A 17,872-nucleotide genomic window follows, 5' to 3' on the forward strand; every position below is an offset into this window, starting at 1 on the left:
ACGAAAAACAAAAAGTATGCAGGTGGTACATGCAAATGTACTATGAACCCAAAAGAAAAATAGTCAAATTACAAAAAAAAATGTTTATTTATTAATTATTATTATTATTATATAGTTATATAATATATTTAATCATACTTAAATAATAAAATAAAAGAATCGTGTAATATTTTTTGTTTTGTTTTTGTGTTGTTTTACATCTCGAAGTTTGATTGTTTAAATGTGTGTTGTAATTTTTATTTTATTTTATTTTCTTTTTATTTAAATAAAGAACAAATAAAAATAAAAAAAAAACTTACTTTATATCGTATCAAAAGTGTTTTGCATTCTTTTTTTCTTCGTTTTCTTGTTTTTGTTTTTTTGTTTTTTGTTGCAACCTATATAACAAACAATGTACACAAACTACTTAAATTTTTGTTGATTTATATTTTATTTTTAAACAAATATTATAAATGTATATGAATAATAAAGTAACCGAAACATATAAAGTTTAAAATGAGCTTGTTAATGCGATGTTTTTATGTTTTTATTTTTTAATTTTTTTTAATGTTTTTTTTTTTGTTTTGCGCGGGATATTTTACAATTTTATGTTTTTGTATGTTTTCCTTTTTCTTGTATACAACTTTTAGGGTTTTTTTCTTTTAAGAAAATAAAATAAAACTATAAATTAAATTTGTTCTTTTAAATTTTATTTTTGTTTTGTATATGCATTATATATAATATCTATAAAAGAAAACGTGTACGTATAAAACAAAATAAGTAAATTGGATTTTAATGTTTAATATAACTTCTAAATTTATAGAATTTTGTTATTATTTTTCTTGAATGTGAGTGTGGAGAGTGGTTATGGGGGGAATGAGGATTAAGGGGAGTGTGTCTATTATGTGTATGTGTACAATTTTGGAAGTCCTGTTTTTTTTTGCAGACTTTTTCTTTTGTTTTAATTTTATTATTTCTTTTTTTTTATTATTTCCCTACAGAATTACTTAGCATTTAGATGTGAATATCCCTTATTTTTCATATTCATACATACATTATATTCATATTTAAATTTATTTATTTATTTATTTATTTTTGTTTGTTTTTTCTTTTTTTCGTTTAATATAATTTTAAATAAATTCTCATTTGATTCGCTTCGAATTTGTTGCTGTTTGATTTTTTGTTTATTTTGAGTAAGTTTGAGTTTTTCTTTTTCTTTTTAATATTTAGCAAGTTAATATATTTATATTTTGTTGTATATTTTTTTTTATTATTATTATTATTTGTATCAGAATGAGTGTGAATTTGTGTGTTTGTGTTTTATTGTGTGTGTTAATTTTTGTTTGTTGTTTTTGTTGTTGTTGAGTGTGTATATAGGGGATAGTGAAGTTTTATTTTTGTTTTGTGTTTTTGTGTGTTGTTTTTTGTTTTTGTTTGTTTTTAAAAAAGAGAAACTAATAATATTTATAAAATATATAATAATATCAATGAAATTATTCGCCCACAATGGCTACTTCCTGCGTTACCACGTCGTTCGATACTTTTTCAATTTGATGATCAGCCTTCATTTCCTGTAAAGAAAAAAAAAAGTTAAAGATTATTATTCATTGAATTTATTAAATTTTTTTCAAAAAATAAAATTAATTTTCTTTATTTAATTCTACAAAGAATATTTTTGATTTCGGATATTATTGTGAAAAAAAAATAGGGTACTTTTTAAAGACGTCTGAATAACTAAGACCTTCGTTAGACATTTTCATAAAGTCAGTATTAAGGTTTAACAAACGAAGATAACTTGCAGAAGTCATATTCAAAAGCGTCATAAATGCCATCAGCGTCAGGCAGATTGTACAATCCTACTTTTTGATAATTAAATATAAAGAGCAACTCATTTTATTTTTGTATTGGTATTTTTTGTGCTAAAGTAGGCCTACATATTATGTTCTTCAAAATCAGTGTGATCACTAGTGCAACAGAGCAGAAAGACGATTGTACCAACACAAATTTTCTAATCTTATTAAAACTTCAATATTCATGATTACCTAGCAACACTACCTATAACATGACTAAAGGGTTCAAGAGTTTGTTTTTGGTCATTGTGGAAATCATTTATCTCGAAACAAATTGATCACGATTGTTCGAGATTATTAAGTCTACAAGCTGAACATTGGTAGCGTAGTAAGTCCCAAATTAATTCAAGTAACTTCCTATAAAAATAAAAGGTTTTCCGATAAAGACTTGACACCTTTTTTTATAGTACAATCAAAACAATTTATGAATGGAACTGGACTTTGTTCATATGGCCATCATGAGCAAGTTTGCAGAAGTCCTTGCGTTGGACTCAGTTGATGACTCGGTTTCACATTTCGACCGTAAAGTTAGCTATTAAGTGTTCTATGCTAGCTCTGGATTCCTCTAACGTCGTCTTGCTTGGATTTTGGTATAAACCAATGACTTAACATAGCCACAAAGGAAAAAATTCAGAGTCTATACATCTTTAGATAATTCGCTCATCAAACTTATTCTTCAATAAATTGCTCGAAAGATGTGCTGAGTGGCACTATCCTGTTGAAACCATCCAAACAGCTGTCTTTCAAAAACGAACTTAGTTATGACTCTGAAAAAATTTCAAATATGTTTGTACATTTTTTCAAAGATGCTTTCGAAGTAGCGAATTCCTGTCATTGGCCCTCTCCCAAAATTTCCCTCATTTGAATTCAATTAGTCTTTCGATCTCTGAAGATGAAATCGTTCGCAAAGTTTCAGAAATTGACGTTTGTTATAACCCTGTTTCTGATGGTGTACCTTCTTATATTTTGAAAAAATACAAACCCTATTTATCCTATCCTCTTCATATTCTTTTTAATGAATCGACCAAATCTTCAATTTTTCCTGAAATTTGGAAGAGTTCGTATATAACACCGATACATAAAAAGGGTAGTAAAAATACAAAACTGTCCGTCATCCTTAAGCTATTTGAGTCCATTATTTGTAAAGTATGTTTAATTGTAAGTCTATAATTTAATTTGTGACAGTCAACATGGTCTTGTCCAAAACAAGTCAACAGTTACTAACCTCTTTTATTTCAGTTCTTTTTGTTTGGATTCGTTTGAAAAACTGAAACAAGTTGACTGTGTCTTCACAGAGTAAGGCCTTTGATAAATTGTACCATAAAACGTTAACTTCCAAACTTAAATCCTAAGGCTTTAACGATAAATTTGTTAGTTGGGTTTCGTCGTACTTATATAAGAGATCATACAGTGTAGTTTTTAGGAATGAGCGGTCATCACATTTTTATACCAACTCTGGCGTACCACAAGATAGCCATTTAGGACCTTTACTGTTTATTTTTTACGTTAACGACGTACCTTCTATTATAAAACACTCATCTGTTTTAAATTACGCTGATCACATACACATTTTCAAACGTATTGACTAACTTGACGACTGTTTACTCCTACAAGATGATCTAAAGAGTTTTCGCGAATGGTGTTTATAAATAAGCTTTTACTAAACATAGACAAAATTAAATCAATGTGTTTTACACGCAAACAGAATGTTTTGACTTTCAATTATCAATTAGACTCTTCTTTCTTATTATTACAAAATCAAATATGACACTCGGAGTTATAAAACGGTTTTCACATGATTTTCGCGACCCTTATATTCTTAAACTTCTTTATATATCATTTGTAAGACCAATATTAGAATATGGGGTCCTTTTTATTCAGACCATAAACAGAATAGGAGTACAAAGAAGATTCATGCGTTCCTGCCTCCGTTCCTTCCAATGTTCCAATAGGCTCGAACTTCCACCGAACAATCATAGGCTCACATTCATAAATCTTCCATCGCTTTCTAAATACAAAGAGTACATTCATCTGTGCTTTATTATAAAATTAATCAATGGGTCAGTCTTCTCATCACCAATTTTGGAACAATTAAACTTTATTTATAGCCGTTTAAGTATTAGAAGACAAGTTCCTTTACGTCCTACATCAAGCAGATCGAACTATGGTAAAAACAGTCCCCTTAACCAATTGATTTCAGTTTACAAGTATTACTTTTTGGTATATTCCGTAAGCGATGATTTTAAAAGTAAAAAATTTAAAGTAAATTTTTTCAGCACTTCAGCTTAGCTTTTTTTTTTGCAAATTGCTTAAAGCATTGTAAATCTATAAATCTAAGAATTAATTTATTATTAGTCTTAAATTCTAACGTTAGTTTGTTTAACGAATTCAATAAATAACCATAGTCTATATCATTCAATTCAGGCCAAAAATAATCGGTAACCAAGGCGCGATAACTCCTGGCCACTAGCAGTAAAATACGGATCGTTATCGACCACGAAAAAGTTTAGCACAATATCAAACAGATATTTTTTGGAAAGAAGAATAAGGCTTATTTTGCTTATTGAAACCTTTGAGCCTAAAATAAGCTTCGTCACCTTAAAAAAAAAGCACTTAATGTTGCGGTCACGAGAATTTAACTGAATTTGTTTATAATTTGCAGACGTTGCACGTTCGTGTACTTTACCAGGTTGTGAGGGCGTTTAATTTGTATGACTTTTATTTTAAAATTTTGCTAAGGTTCTTAAAAGAATATATTAATAAAATAACCTTTATTTGGCCCAAAGCAAACAACTATAGATGAGTATGATAATATAACAGAAGAACAACAAGCAACACTCCACATCTTTTTAAGGCCAGCTAGTTCACTTCCTAAATGCAACTGGTCAGGTACATATGTTATGTACGACATAAGGGACTTGAAGGTAAGGCAAGTTTTTAGAATCTGATACGTCAATTGCCAACAAATTGCATCCCAAATAATGCAACTTTATTGGACAGTTGACTGAAAAGTTGATCAATAAAAATTTCCCTAACTATTAAGTCAATTCTACCTATGTCAAAATGACTTTATTATTTGTACTCTATGATTCATTTATTTTCTGCACCATTCCATTAAATGTTTTGTGTCATAAAGTTCAAATTGAAGAAAAGAAATAAGTAATATTACTTTCCAATATAAAATACAAATCGTGATGAGCTTCAAGCTTGCCTGAGGAGTATTTTGTCTACAATTATGTGTTTAGTAGTTTCTGAAAGTTGAGGTTTGTGACTTTGAAATGTATGACACTTTTTATGACACCTTGGTTAAAATTTACTTTCAAAGAATGTAGTTCACTGTAAGGTTAGGTTAGGTGAATGGACTAGCGATTGATTTAGTTACCACCACATTTAGATCACTTATGATACCCTGAAAGTACCTATGATTTTATCTTGTTGTCATTTATGGGCTTTCATAAAACCTTAGAGACTAGTTTCCTGCAAAATCTTCGAGGTCTTGAAGATTGTCGAATAAGTATTTGTTGGGCAGCGCCTTAGGAAGTGAGTCATCTACAAGCCGCATTTTCTTCCTGTGGTAACGCAAAAAGTTGTGGCTGGTTTTATGTCAAAAATAATAGTAGAGATTTTGTTGTTAAGGGGAATAATCGAACAGGATCTTATTTTGTCAAATTTAGGCCATAGTGTCATGACTGTTGTGCAGATATTAAGACTATTTCATCGTTTATTGTTTTTCTAGAATATTTATTACCAATGATCTGTTTTAAATCACATGAGGGGGTTCTAATGGTAGTGAATATTGCATTTGTAGAGTTCTTTAGATCTCTCATTTTCAGGCATATCACTGTGACAGCAAAGCTTAGAGGGACAGAAATCGATTTTAATGCTGCTTGGCTATTAATGGAAATGCTATCAATGAAATGGCAATCATTAAAGTTAGTTTGGTAGATGAGAATGATTCCAAACAAAGACTAAAGCTGCAAACTGATTTTCTGTCAGAAAATTCGTAGTTCGATTATGGTTTCTATTAAGTTAAGTCATTTTCGACAAATCTGTAATTTGAAAAGCATAGTATCGACTAATGTTGCCGTTTTGCAATGATTTTCTAAAAAAGGAGACTCCTTTTAGACAAAGCAAATCGGCACCACATGTGAATACCCATCTTAATTTTAATGATAAATCATAAAAGGAATACAAAACGTGGACTTCAAAATATGCTAAGGCATTTAAGAACTAATTTAAATATTATTTTATTTTTGCTTAAAACCTATTCTTGAGTTTTCATAAAAACCTAAAAACATTGGAACTATGGTTAGCTTATGGGGGTTTTTCTAGAAAACCTGAATCAATTGTGTCGACGTATTTCTCGTCTACTTGTATCTTAAGTGATGTTCTCTATTTCAAAAACAACTGAATTTGACCAATTTCTAAGAAAAATGTGGAGTAAAATCTCATTTCCTAATACAGTCCGGCAAAAATACTCCCTTATTTTAAGACGTCTATATTTAAAGCTATTTATAGATAAAATGCTATTCCGGATATAGATAGATAAAGGTCTACGTGCCCTTTTTAGCAAGCATAATGGCGTGGCACTGTGAGAATGGCGCATTTGTCGTAGAGGAATAGATCCGTTATTACTACTCCTGCGATTACTACTCAGCGAGCATTTAACATTGGATTCCAACTTGTACATGATCCTGTTTCAGATAGAAAAACAATTCAAGTTTGGTTTTCAAAATTTAGAGCAACGGGTTCTGCGCTAAAGAGAAAATCGTCTGGCCGACCTTTAACCGGAACAACTTAAGGAGGCAATCACTCAGGAAGTGGCAGCCATTACACCACTAATGACTCCACGAGCAATGGAAAACTTCCGGGCTTCGTAAATGTATTAATAATAGAGGACAATATTTAACGGACATAATATTTAAAACTATGTAATTATTTTATTTAATGTAAAATGGCAAAGTATTTAATTAAAAAAATTCAATAGAATTTTTCTGCTAAATTGTTTTTTTATTTGTCATTGTCTCTTAAAATATGGGAGATCTTTTTGCCAGACCCTGTACAAAAAGCACAACTAAACTCTTAAATTTTAAAATAGTGTTCTTTTTAAACTCAAAGAAAACAAATAAGTTACCTCAATAGTCTTGTGTTCAACTCCACCATTCAGGCTCTCTGTCGCTGATGTTTCGGCTGGTTGTTCATGGTTCTCGCCAATTCCATTCTCCTAAAGGAAAAAATTACATTTTCAAAAAGAAGAAGAAGAAAAGAAAAAACACAAAATTAATCAAAGTTTTTCTCATAGTTTTATCACTTTTTTAAAACAGAAATAAAAAAGAAAACATTTCATCTCATTGCACGAAAATCCAAAAAAAAAACACTCAACATTAGTTTAAAAAAAAAACAATAAACTAATTTTTATATTTTGTTTACATTTCTGGCACACACAAAATGAGAAATTAAATTTATTTATACAATAAATAAAAAACATAAACAATTTCCTTATTTTATTTTACGAATTATTCAAACCAATATAAATTTAACTGCAAGTCTCTGATTAAAAATAAAAACAAAATATTTCTCATTTCGTGCAAAATTAAAAATTAATAAAAAAACAAGACATTGAAAAAACTCAAAAACAAAAAAATGAAATGTATTTATATAAATAAATTTAAAATGTTAAGTTGGAATGAGAAAAAAATGTTTAAAAAAAAACACAACATTAACATAAAATGACAAAATTAAAACCCCTTGATATTAGTAAACAATAAATAAATTAGTCACAAATGGCGGGCGGGGGGAGATTGTGCAATTTTCATTTTTGGGGGAATACGAGAGAGGAGATGGGAGAAACAAATCAACACAATTATTGAAAATTGTATTAAATCTATTTGAGCGGGAATTTATGGTGTTTTCTTATTTTTTTTTTGTTTTAGTGAGCTGAGGTTGATGGTATTTTATTTGTAAATTGTTCATCCGGTAACTCCAACTAATGATAATTTAATATTTATAATTTTTAATGCACAACAATTATTATAATATATATATTATGGTAGAGGTAGAGATGACTTAAAATTTAGCAGAAGTAGTTTGTAGTAGTTAATATGTTTAGGAAACAACAATGAGCCAGAAGAAATACTTATAATTTGTTTTGGGTTGATTCACTTACTAAAAATATAAAATGGGAAAAAGTTGGTTTTGTAAAACAATAAATTAAAAAACAAAACACAATTAGTTACAATTATTTTAATCTAAATTAACGAAAGCGATGAAATAAATTAGTAATTTTACTAGTTGCTGGTGTTTAGACGAGTAAGGTATTTTCGTAGCTTAACAAGGTTCTTTTGCAACTCCAACTCTTTGGATTCTGCCAATTTCAGTTGATACTTCATGTAACTAAATTGAACTGTATTTTTGAACAAATAAAGGAATTATGAAGGGCTCTGAATTCAAATGTGAATATCTCAACCAAAATGCTTTTTAGAGGTATGCAAAGTGTTGACAAATTTGTATTAGAAAAGAAAATCGGAAGTTGAGTCAGCAGCCCCCTTTTGAGCATGTATCACTGTTAGTCAGTAAAAGTATTGGAGCCTATCGTGATCTCCATGGAAATTGTATTTTCCTAGGAATTTTTTTGTTCCCACGTAATATTTTCCTTAGTCGGGAAAATCTCTTCGGATATAAATTGCTCTCAAAAAAAATTATATTCAATTAAAACTCAAGGGAGGACTAAGCATTATTTATGTTCCCTATCTATCCCTGTTCCTATAGAGGGATATATTCCGAGATAAGTTTGTATTCACGATAGCCCCTATTATGTCTCAAAATTGAGAGTACACACATTTTGGACTTTTTAATTAAATTTACTTTCCAAATAAACCGTTGAATACGGAAAAATCCTCAATATTGATACTCCCTCTAAAAATTTTTCAGTCTTTTTGAGAACATGAATTAACAAACAAATGATAGCAGAAATGACACATCCGATTCTATACACAATGCGCCTCGGAACGGAAAAGACAAATTGACTTATTATGAAATATTTCGAATACATATTTTTAACTGTTCCTTGAAAATTCAAATTAAGCTTATTTAACATTGTCCTTTAAACACAATTCCCGACACAAATAAACTTCAATTTTGAGTAACATTCGAAACTAGATGGTCTTTAAGTGAACGAAGAAAAAGAACTATGTTCTTGCAATCAAGAAACAAAAAAACATCTGACCACGATATCCATTAGGAAAAACTCGTGACTTCTGATATCAGATAAGACAGTCTGATACCGACCCGATGAGGGTATCGTATCGTCAGAGAAAATTTGAACTAAAAGGTGTCCCAAAAATAACGCAAGATTTGAATTTGCCGCCATTTGTTCAGTGAAGTGTTGGCAACCCTGAAAAAAGTAATTTGACAGCTAACAGTATAGGGTCATTAAAAACGAACGTTACACGATAGAACAAAGTGTCTTCATTATTAAAGAATATTTCAAAAATAGTGAAATCTTGGCGGCTGCAGTTCGAAAATTTCATACAAAATATGGTCGGAATAGTGTTTTAACTTCGTCAACTGTGAAGAGATTAATTGAAAAATTCATGGAGACTGGATCCGTTGGATACGCCAAACACACTGGTCGTCCAAAAACAAGCCGTTCAAATGTGAATGTCGAAGCAGTGCGTGAGAGTGTTGCTGACAATCCAGGAACCTCAATTCGACGTCGTGGACAAGAATTGCAAATTTTAAGAACCTCTCTACAGCGTATCAAAGATCTGTGTCTTCATGCTTACAAAATTCAATTAACACAACAATTGAAGCCTAATGACCATGGACAGAAAGAGAGTTCGTTGAATGGATTATTGAACATCAACAAATGGACCCTGATTTTTCGAACAAAATCATCCTAAGCGATGAAGCACATTTTCATCTTGATGGCTTTGTCAATTGCCAAATTTGCCGCATTTGGGGTTTCGGAGAACCCACATGTGATTGTCGAAAAACAAATGCATCCACAACGCGTGACTGTATGGTGTGGATTTTGGGCTGGAGGCATAATTGGGCCATATTTTTTTTGAAAATGATGTGACTGTTACTGATGTGTCAAATATGTGGTTTCAATAAGACGGTGCCACATGTCATACAGCCCGTGAAACAATTCAATTACTGCATGAGACATTTCCAGGTCGTGTGCTCTCTCGTTTCGGTGATGAAAATTGGCCTCCTAGATCGTGTTATTTAACACCATTAGACTTCTTTTTATGGGGTCACATTTATGCAGAATGGTCATGGAAAATTTCAACAAAAGAGTGCGCATGTGCATTTAAAGCCGTGGAGGCCATTTGTCCGATGTGTTATTCCATACATAACATAATCAAAAGACTAAAAACGGCGTTTTCTATTTAATTCAAATCTTGCGTTAATTTTGGGACACCCTTTATAATTGGCTAAAAGATATATCATGGTTTCAATCAAAACTAGAATGTTGCAATCGAATTCGAGAAGAGATTACAGGTTCCACTTTTCAAATTTAAAGACAGAATTTTTGTTTGGATAAAATCCTTATTTCATGATCTGCTCTAAGACACGCAACCAAAATGAAGAACTGAGTCTTATATGAAAAAAGTAAAGATAATAGACTCTAGCTGAACTGTGCAAAGGGACACAATATTTTCGCCAAATCTTCGAAGAACTTTAGTCTTATATAAAAAGAGTAAAGAAAATAGACTCGTGTTGAACTGTGCAAAAAGCCACAATATTTTCGCCAAATCTTCGAATTTCAGCCCGTAGGTTCGAAAACATAAGGAGGATTGAACAATTGAACATTCAAGGCAGGCTACTGAACACAACATGTTTTAGATTTAAGATGATGGAAAAATCACCGTGTCTTATTTCTAAACCTCCTACGGACCAAGATACTAATAAGAATAAGAACGTAATTTAAGTTCTTATTGACCTAAATGAGAAAAAATCATAAAAAATAGGCACACTACTTGAAAAACTTGCTCGCAAAGCAACAGAAATTATTCTTTAAATATATATTCAGTTGATGATGCAAAGAAGTTCCCTTTGCAAATGGCCTTTTTAAGGGATTAGTGCAGGTCAGCGGTTCTAGTTTATTTAATTTGATACGTGATAACAGCGTTTAAAAGGTCAATTATAGCTATCATTGGTTTTCATCATTGAAGGCAATCATTAAATTTTTTTGGCAAATCATTAAAAGTTTGTCATTGAACAAAATTTGATGATTGAAATCCACCGAAAATTTTTGTCATTGAAATTGTGTGAAATTAGAACACGAGCCAGTGGAACTATTGGGTTCGTTTTTGGACTTAAGAGAATCAGCTGTTCAGGAAAATGAGTTTCCGTTCGTAAAATAGAAAATCACTTTTTTTAACGATAAATAAACGTTTTTTTCTCTCTGCTGTTCAGGAAAATGAATTTCCGTCCGAAAAATAAACGTTTTTTACTCAAAAAAAAATTTTTTGTGTGATTTCCGAGCGATCAGGGGTGGAATCGGCTAAGGTGATTGGTGATAAATGAGAATCAAAATGATCGAATTTGATCTATATAAGGTGATAGTCAAATTGATACCTAAAAACCTATCACAAAAAAATGTGATAGTCGTTTTCAAACAAATTTGTTTATTCCGAATAGAGTTACCAGACGCTTACACAAACGACTGGAAAATTTTCTAAGTTCACTTTGTTTCTTTTAAAAAACACATTCCTGTGAACGAAAAAGCTTACGACATTCTTTTAAAAAACACATTCCTGTGAATCCACCCCAGTATATGATTTTCATTTCTAATCAAAGGGAGACACCGTCAAATGTCGATTCAAAACCTTTTCCAGGTCGATTTCAATGATAACTGCCAAGTTTAATGCATTTCCGAGCGATCAGTAGTAGATCATTTACATTATTATAATCAAAGGAAAACGCGGTTAAATATCCATTCAAACAATTTTCTGTATTGATTTCAATGATAGCTAAATCTGGCCCCTAGTGAAAAAGGCTAAAGGAATTTGCGATAAATTGACAATTAATTTGTAATTTTGCCGGTTTTCTTTTTTTAAATTCATTCATGCAAAGAGACAAATTTGCAGTTTTCGAAAGTAAGAAGAAACAAGCAAATTGAATTGAGTTAAATCAGTTTAAACAGAATTTGGCTATCATAAATCAGCTAATCATTTATCACCTTAACCAAAACCACTTCTGATTTGGAAAAGTCGGGTATCTACAATAAACATAAAACAATGATATTAAAGAGATATTTAGGCGTGCAGGGAATATTTTGATGGGAATTCGTAGTGGTAAAAAATAGTTGAGAGAAACACCCAAAACACCAACAACTAGTAGCATAGAAGTCAAGTCAAATATTAATTACAATCAGGATGTAGAAATAATATAATTCTTATATTTAAAGGAAATAAAAATATATTAATTAACAAATAACACAAAAACAGAGGGGAAAACAAAGATGTATGTTAAGAAAAACAACTATGAAAGGATTTATTAATTTATATGATTCCAACACAACGACAAACAAACCACAAAGAAAAGAAAGCATAATCTCCAACAACAACAAAAATTATCGAGTAAAATCTCTCTCTAAGTTGGCGGCCCGGCCTCTCTTGCTCTATATCTCAATATCTCTACAAAAATTGTTTTCTCTTTGTCGTGTATTATTATGTCAAAAATTCTGCTCCCCTTTATTTTGGGAAGGGTTTTAGTGTCTGTGCTCTTAGAAACTCGCTCTCTGTTCTTTGTCGCAATTTAATTATTAATTAAACTCTTATTTTTTTTAATGTTTTACTGTATATATTTTTGTCTAAAACGAATGCTTTCATTCCTAAGGTTTATGAATTTTTATTTTTGTTTTGTCAGTATTGTTTCCGAATCGCTATTCACCTTTGTTGCTGAAGAGATTGTATGCGATTCCACTTCATCACCATTCGTTGTACCAGTTGTTAATGTTGTTGTATCATTTCCATTTGATGTTGGTGGTTCAGGAGTTGCAGCTGTTTCTTGTGATGCTTCGATTTCATCTTCTATTCGGTTAGTTTGGGATTCTAGTTGTGAATCCTGTGATGATGTTATGAGTTCGACGTGATGATGACCATTTTCAATATCATTATCGGAGGAAGCGGGTGATGATTCAGGAAGAGTTTCGGATTGTAATAATAATTGTTCGGGTGCTGGTAGTGATGGTGGTAATGGAATATCTTCTTCAGCAGTTGGTGGTGAATTGCATTTAGTTTCCTCTTCAGTGCCAGACTGATCGGGGGATTCCTGTTGCTCAGCTGCGGACTCTTGTTGATTCTTTTCGATCAATAAAGCTGCCTGTTGTGTTACCTCATCGATTAGTGCAATAGTCTGAGCCGTGATTTCATCTTGTTCAGCGGCGTTATTTTCGATTTCGGCAATACTCGATGGTATCGCTGAACTTTCGGATTGATCAATATCGATTTCAGTTGGTGGTGGTGGTGGCGGTAGGACGTCTTCTTCATCTTCCAATGATGCCATCACTTCACTTTCAGTCTCGTGCTGCTGCTGTTCACTTGTGGTTTCTTGAATGGGTTCCTCTTTGATTTCTTGTGGTGTGGCAACTTCTTCTTGGATGATTTCAGGTAATTCGGGAATTTCAGGGGTAGCTGGTATGATATTGACCTCAGTTGGTGGATTCTCTGGAGTTGCTGGGGTAACCTTTACCTCAGTTGTTGGCTCTGGTGTGGCTGGAATAATGTTCACTTCAGTTGTAGTGAGAAGATTTTTTTCAGGCGTACATGGAGCAGCTTCGATAATTTCTTCCTCTTCTTTTGGTTCAGGAGTGGCTGGGGCAACTACTTCTTCTATGGTTTGTGGTGGTTCTGGAGTTGATGGAGCTACAATTTCAGGAAGTTTTTCTTCGTCAATTGGTTTTGGTTTCTCTTGTGAGAGAACCGATTCAATGAGAGATTTTTCAATCAACTCAGCATCAGCAGGAGCTGCAGTAGTTTCTGCTGCTGCTGCTTCTGTTACTGCTACAATCTCTTCTTCTTGGGTTTCTGTCGAATTAGCAACTTGAGATTCCTCATCACTTAATGCAAACACCATCACCTGTGAAGGGGGAGGGGAGCAAGGGAGAGGAGGTGGGGGACTATTTTGTGCAACAGATTCAATAGATTCACCACCGCTAGTAGTTAGTTCTTTCGGAGTTTGTTCAATGCAAGTTATAACTTGTTCTTTTTCATTTTTATTTTCTTTTTCTTGATCGGATTCAATTAAAGATTTCTGAACTTGATCACCACCAGCGTCTGAAGTTAATGGTTTCTCTTCTAATAATAATGATTGAGAAACCACAACCATATCGCTGGCGGCAGCAATCGTATTATTAGATTTTTCATCGTTTTCAGTTTTTACCTCGATTTTTGGCGATTCAGCGGCTGTGCCGTTTAACGCTTTAGCATCTTCTTCCACCGTTTCGTTAATGTCATTCTTTTCGGATGTACCATTGGTTGTTGGTACTGGTGCTGGTGCTGGAACTGCTGCTACTTCAGCAACAGGCTCTGGCATTTTAACTTCTTCAGCAACGATAGATGGGGCAGCTGCTACTGCGGGGACGGCAGCTGGTTCTGGGATCGATTCAATGGCAGCAGCTTTTTCAGCTGGTGCTGCATCTCCATTTGTCGTTGATGGCGCTGATTCAGCAGCAGCGGGAGTTGTTGGTTTTTCTTCTTCGGCGATGGCAGCTACTTCAGCAACAGGCTTTTGTTCTTCTGTGGCTGGCGTTGTTGGAGCAACAGCGGCTGTATCTTCAGCTTTTGTCTCAGTTGGTTTTTCAGCGGCATCGGCAGGGGCAGCGACGGCTGCAGCAGATTCTTCAGCTGCCTAAAATATATTTAAAAAGAAACGAGTTTAAATATTTGTGTTTTAATTATTATAGTTGATTGAAGGAGAGAGTTAGTACTGGATCAGGCGTAGAGAGAAATTAAACTCAGACTCCAACTTAGGGAAACAATTCAATTTAGAGCAGAACAAAGAAGCTTGAGGGAACAACATTTGATTTGTCGAGGCCTGGAAATACAGTTAAAGGGTCAACCAATCAACCCGAAATAAACAGAAATATAAAAAGTGATAGTATTCTCGAGAATAAATAAAAACATCGACTTCCAATCGTTTGATAAGTGGATGAGGAGATTTTAAAATAAAACTCGTATAGATCACGCAACCAATTTTATTAGCACCTTCTTTTCCATTTGGACACAAATCTATTATAATAATTTTTTATCACAGTCCAGAAATGTTTTTAAATTAAAATTATTATTTGTTTAATAATTCTTCACAAAAACAGTCTTCTCCAAGATCGTTTCTTGTGCTTGTACTTGAGGACTACTCAACTTCCGAATTCCGAAATCAAACTGAAGCGTTATCTTTTTTTCAAAAAGATTTTATAGATCGTAATGAGTATGGCACTAATATTCATTCAAATAGCAATTTCGCTACGCAAAAAGACAAAATAAATAATATTTGAGGAGAAAATGAAATTAGAAAAAAAAAACTAATTTACGATCTAATGAAAAATGACCAGTTGCTGCTCGATACAACGAACGCCACCGCCCGGCCGCGCCGTTGTTCGTCACTGAGCCACTACCACAAACCAACCAACTTTTAATGGCCAAAACAAAATTTCTCTATAGCTGCATCAAAAGACATAATTTCAAGTGGACAAGGAATAAAAATACACACCAAACACCAAAATAGTGTTCTTCGAGGAAATCCATTTTGATTAATTTAAACAAATATGATTTTTTGTTGCAATGTTGTTTAAAGCGTCATCGTCGTCACTTTGGTCGAGTGCTTGTATATGAAGGCAAGGTCAAATTGAAAATCATTTAATCCTGAAAGATAAATTATTACCACCTCAAACGCCTTTTTCTTTTGGGACAAGGAAGACGGCGGATGGTAAATAGAGAGTTATGTCTATTTAAAAGACATGACATCCAACGCGAACTACAAATTAGTTCTTATTTTTCATAAATTGTTATTATTTTAAATTCGACGCATTATATCAATAAAAATATATTAAAAATATGACGCTTTGACATTATACACGTAAGTTAGTCAAAAATGTGTGGGGGCTCATCAATCTTCTTAAGAAACATCGTCATCGTTCGTTGGATTTTGTTCTTATTTTGAAATAAGGTTGTTTTTTCTCAGAAATGGTAGGATGTCTCTTGAGCTTAAAAACAAACATAAAATATAGACAATTATATCCTCGTACTGTACGGTCTGTTTCCTTGAGTGTTCGACTCAATTAAAATTCAATTAAAATTTGAAGACATCCGCAGATGCAAAGTAAATTCCTACGACTACTCTTTGTGTGTATGATTTTTGACTTGTTTTTCTAAAATAAAAACATGTAATGTTTGAAGAAAATCAATTAAATTTTGTATTGCGGACATGACGCAAAATAGAAAAGCTTTTATATATCCTTCTCCTTGAAAATAGAATTTTTAAAAATTATTTTGGGACACGCATTACTGAAAAATTTGCGTCTATAAGAAATCCAATTGAAAATTAGATAGGTATACATTTTGAAAGCCAAAACGTGATCAGAGAATCTTTTTGTGATTTATACATATATAACTAGCTGTTACCTGGACCTGGGACTTTGACCGCGAGGTTAAAGAAAATCAAAAATCCAGGGGCAAGTCCACAAGAGTTAGTCAGTTGGTAAGCCTACCACATTTAAAAGAAACAAAGAGGAACCAAAAGAAATGCTGTCTATTGCGATGAAGCAAGTCTTTTAGAGGTTCACTCACGCTACTTTTAATGCTTCATCTTGCACCTTTGAGGTTAGAATAGTAAATCTGTAGTAATTATTGGGATTTAAAGATTGGAAAGTGAGCTAAGAAACTTTACTGGTTATGAAGTGATCTATTCTAAATCCATGACTATGTCTATTGACAAATACTCACTCAAATCTCCTGCTACTTCATCCAATATGTTAGAATTTATTTTCAAGAAAATATTGTTTCTTGGTGCTAAAATTGCCCTTTGACAGAGAAATTGATCTTTATGGATGTTATTTTGTAAACAAGGATAAACACTTGCAATAAGTTCAGAATTACTATTTGTGTCACAAAGCCTTTGGCATCTCATAGTTTTAGAATGGTTTGTGTTAATGTCATTATAAGAAACGCCTTAAGATAGGCAAATATAACAGGTTCAAAACAGGTAGCACCTAATGATATGCTACTAATAAGTGTTGTAAAAAAAAACAATATAACGAATATCTAATTAAAGTGTTACCCGGCGAATCTGCTCGAATGAAAAAAGAAGCTTTAAACACTCTTCAGCCTCGTAACTACCTTTACACAAAAAATCATGTCATAATATTGCTTCGTTGTGACGTGAAGGACAGACAAACAAGCATACGAACAAACTCATTTTCCTATTTTTAATATTAGTATAAATACAATAGAAAAGCAAAAAACAATAAGTTTTGACAAAATATGCAATTTTGAGTCATAATTGACAAAAAAAAATAAATTTCGTTTACAGATATTTCAACTTTTAATAACCCTTCGTTTTTAGAAGCTCTAACTGGGGTTAACACTAAGCACCCAAAAATTATATTTCTTCTCAGGTATAATTTGTTTTGGCAAGCATAGCAGAACATTGCGTAAAATATCGACCATGATTTCAACAACAGAAGCGTTATCAGGAAGTTTTGTCTGATTTCCAATTAGGAAGTGGGGTATTCCGAATAATTACTATTACCTTTAAAACGTAGGAAGATTTTTTGTCATCAAATCTGTTTTTTTAAGTAATCAGTGATAAATGGTGTGCTGCGGGCAGCCTTTACAAGAAATGGAAAAGTAAGATGCACACTTACAACACACCCAAAACATGTAGACTACGCAGACCATTGACTTATTAGTTATGGACTGCTAGTAGCCAACTTCGCATTGCTATAATTTATTTTTAAAACCTACTAGTCTTATTGAAGATTCAGCGTTAATATGGAGAAGAAACTTTTGGAACTTGGAGAATGAAATCAATGCGAA

At 32.4% G+C, this 17,872-nt stretch overlaps 1 protein-coding gene across 4 annotated transcripts in view; it reads right to left on the reverse strand.

The window, feature by feature from the left end:
* Positions 1–343: 343 nt before the first annotated feature.
* The window catches only part of LOC129951525 (A-kinase anchor protein 200), a 236,264-nt gene continuing 218,735 nt past the window's right edge, over positions 344–17,872 (reverse strand). For 3 of the 4 annotated variants that reach the window (XM_056063724.1, XM_056063723.1, XM_056063722.1), the window contains 3 exons: positions 12,732–14,690; positions 6,964–7,053; positions 344–1,550 (listed from right to left, as the gene is read on the reverse strand). In XM_056063724.1, the coding sequence (XP_055919699.1) occupies positions 1,473–1,550; positions 6,964–7,053; positions 12,732–14,690 (2,127 nt within the window). In that variant the 3' untranslated portion in view covers positions 344–1,472. Of the gene's footprint in view, positions 1,551–6,963; positions 7,054–12,217; positions 14,691–17,872 lie in introns of those variants that run through there. The other variant, XM_056063725.1, reaches the window with a different exon arrangement.

This window comes from Eupeodes corollae, chromosome 3 (assembly GCF_945859685.1).
Source record: "Eupeodes corollae chromosome 3, idEupCoro1.1, whole genome shotgun sequence".
NCBI lineage: Eukaryota > Metazoa > Arthropoda > Insecta > Diptera > Syrphidae > Eupeodes > Eupeodes corollae.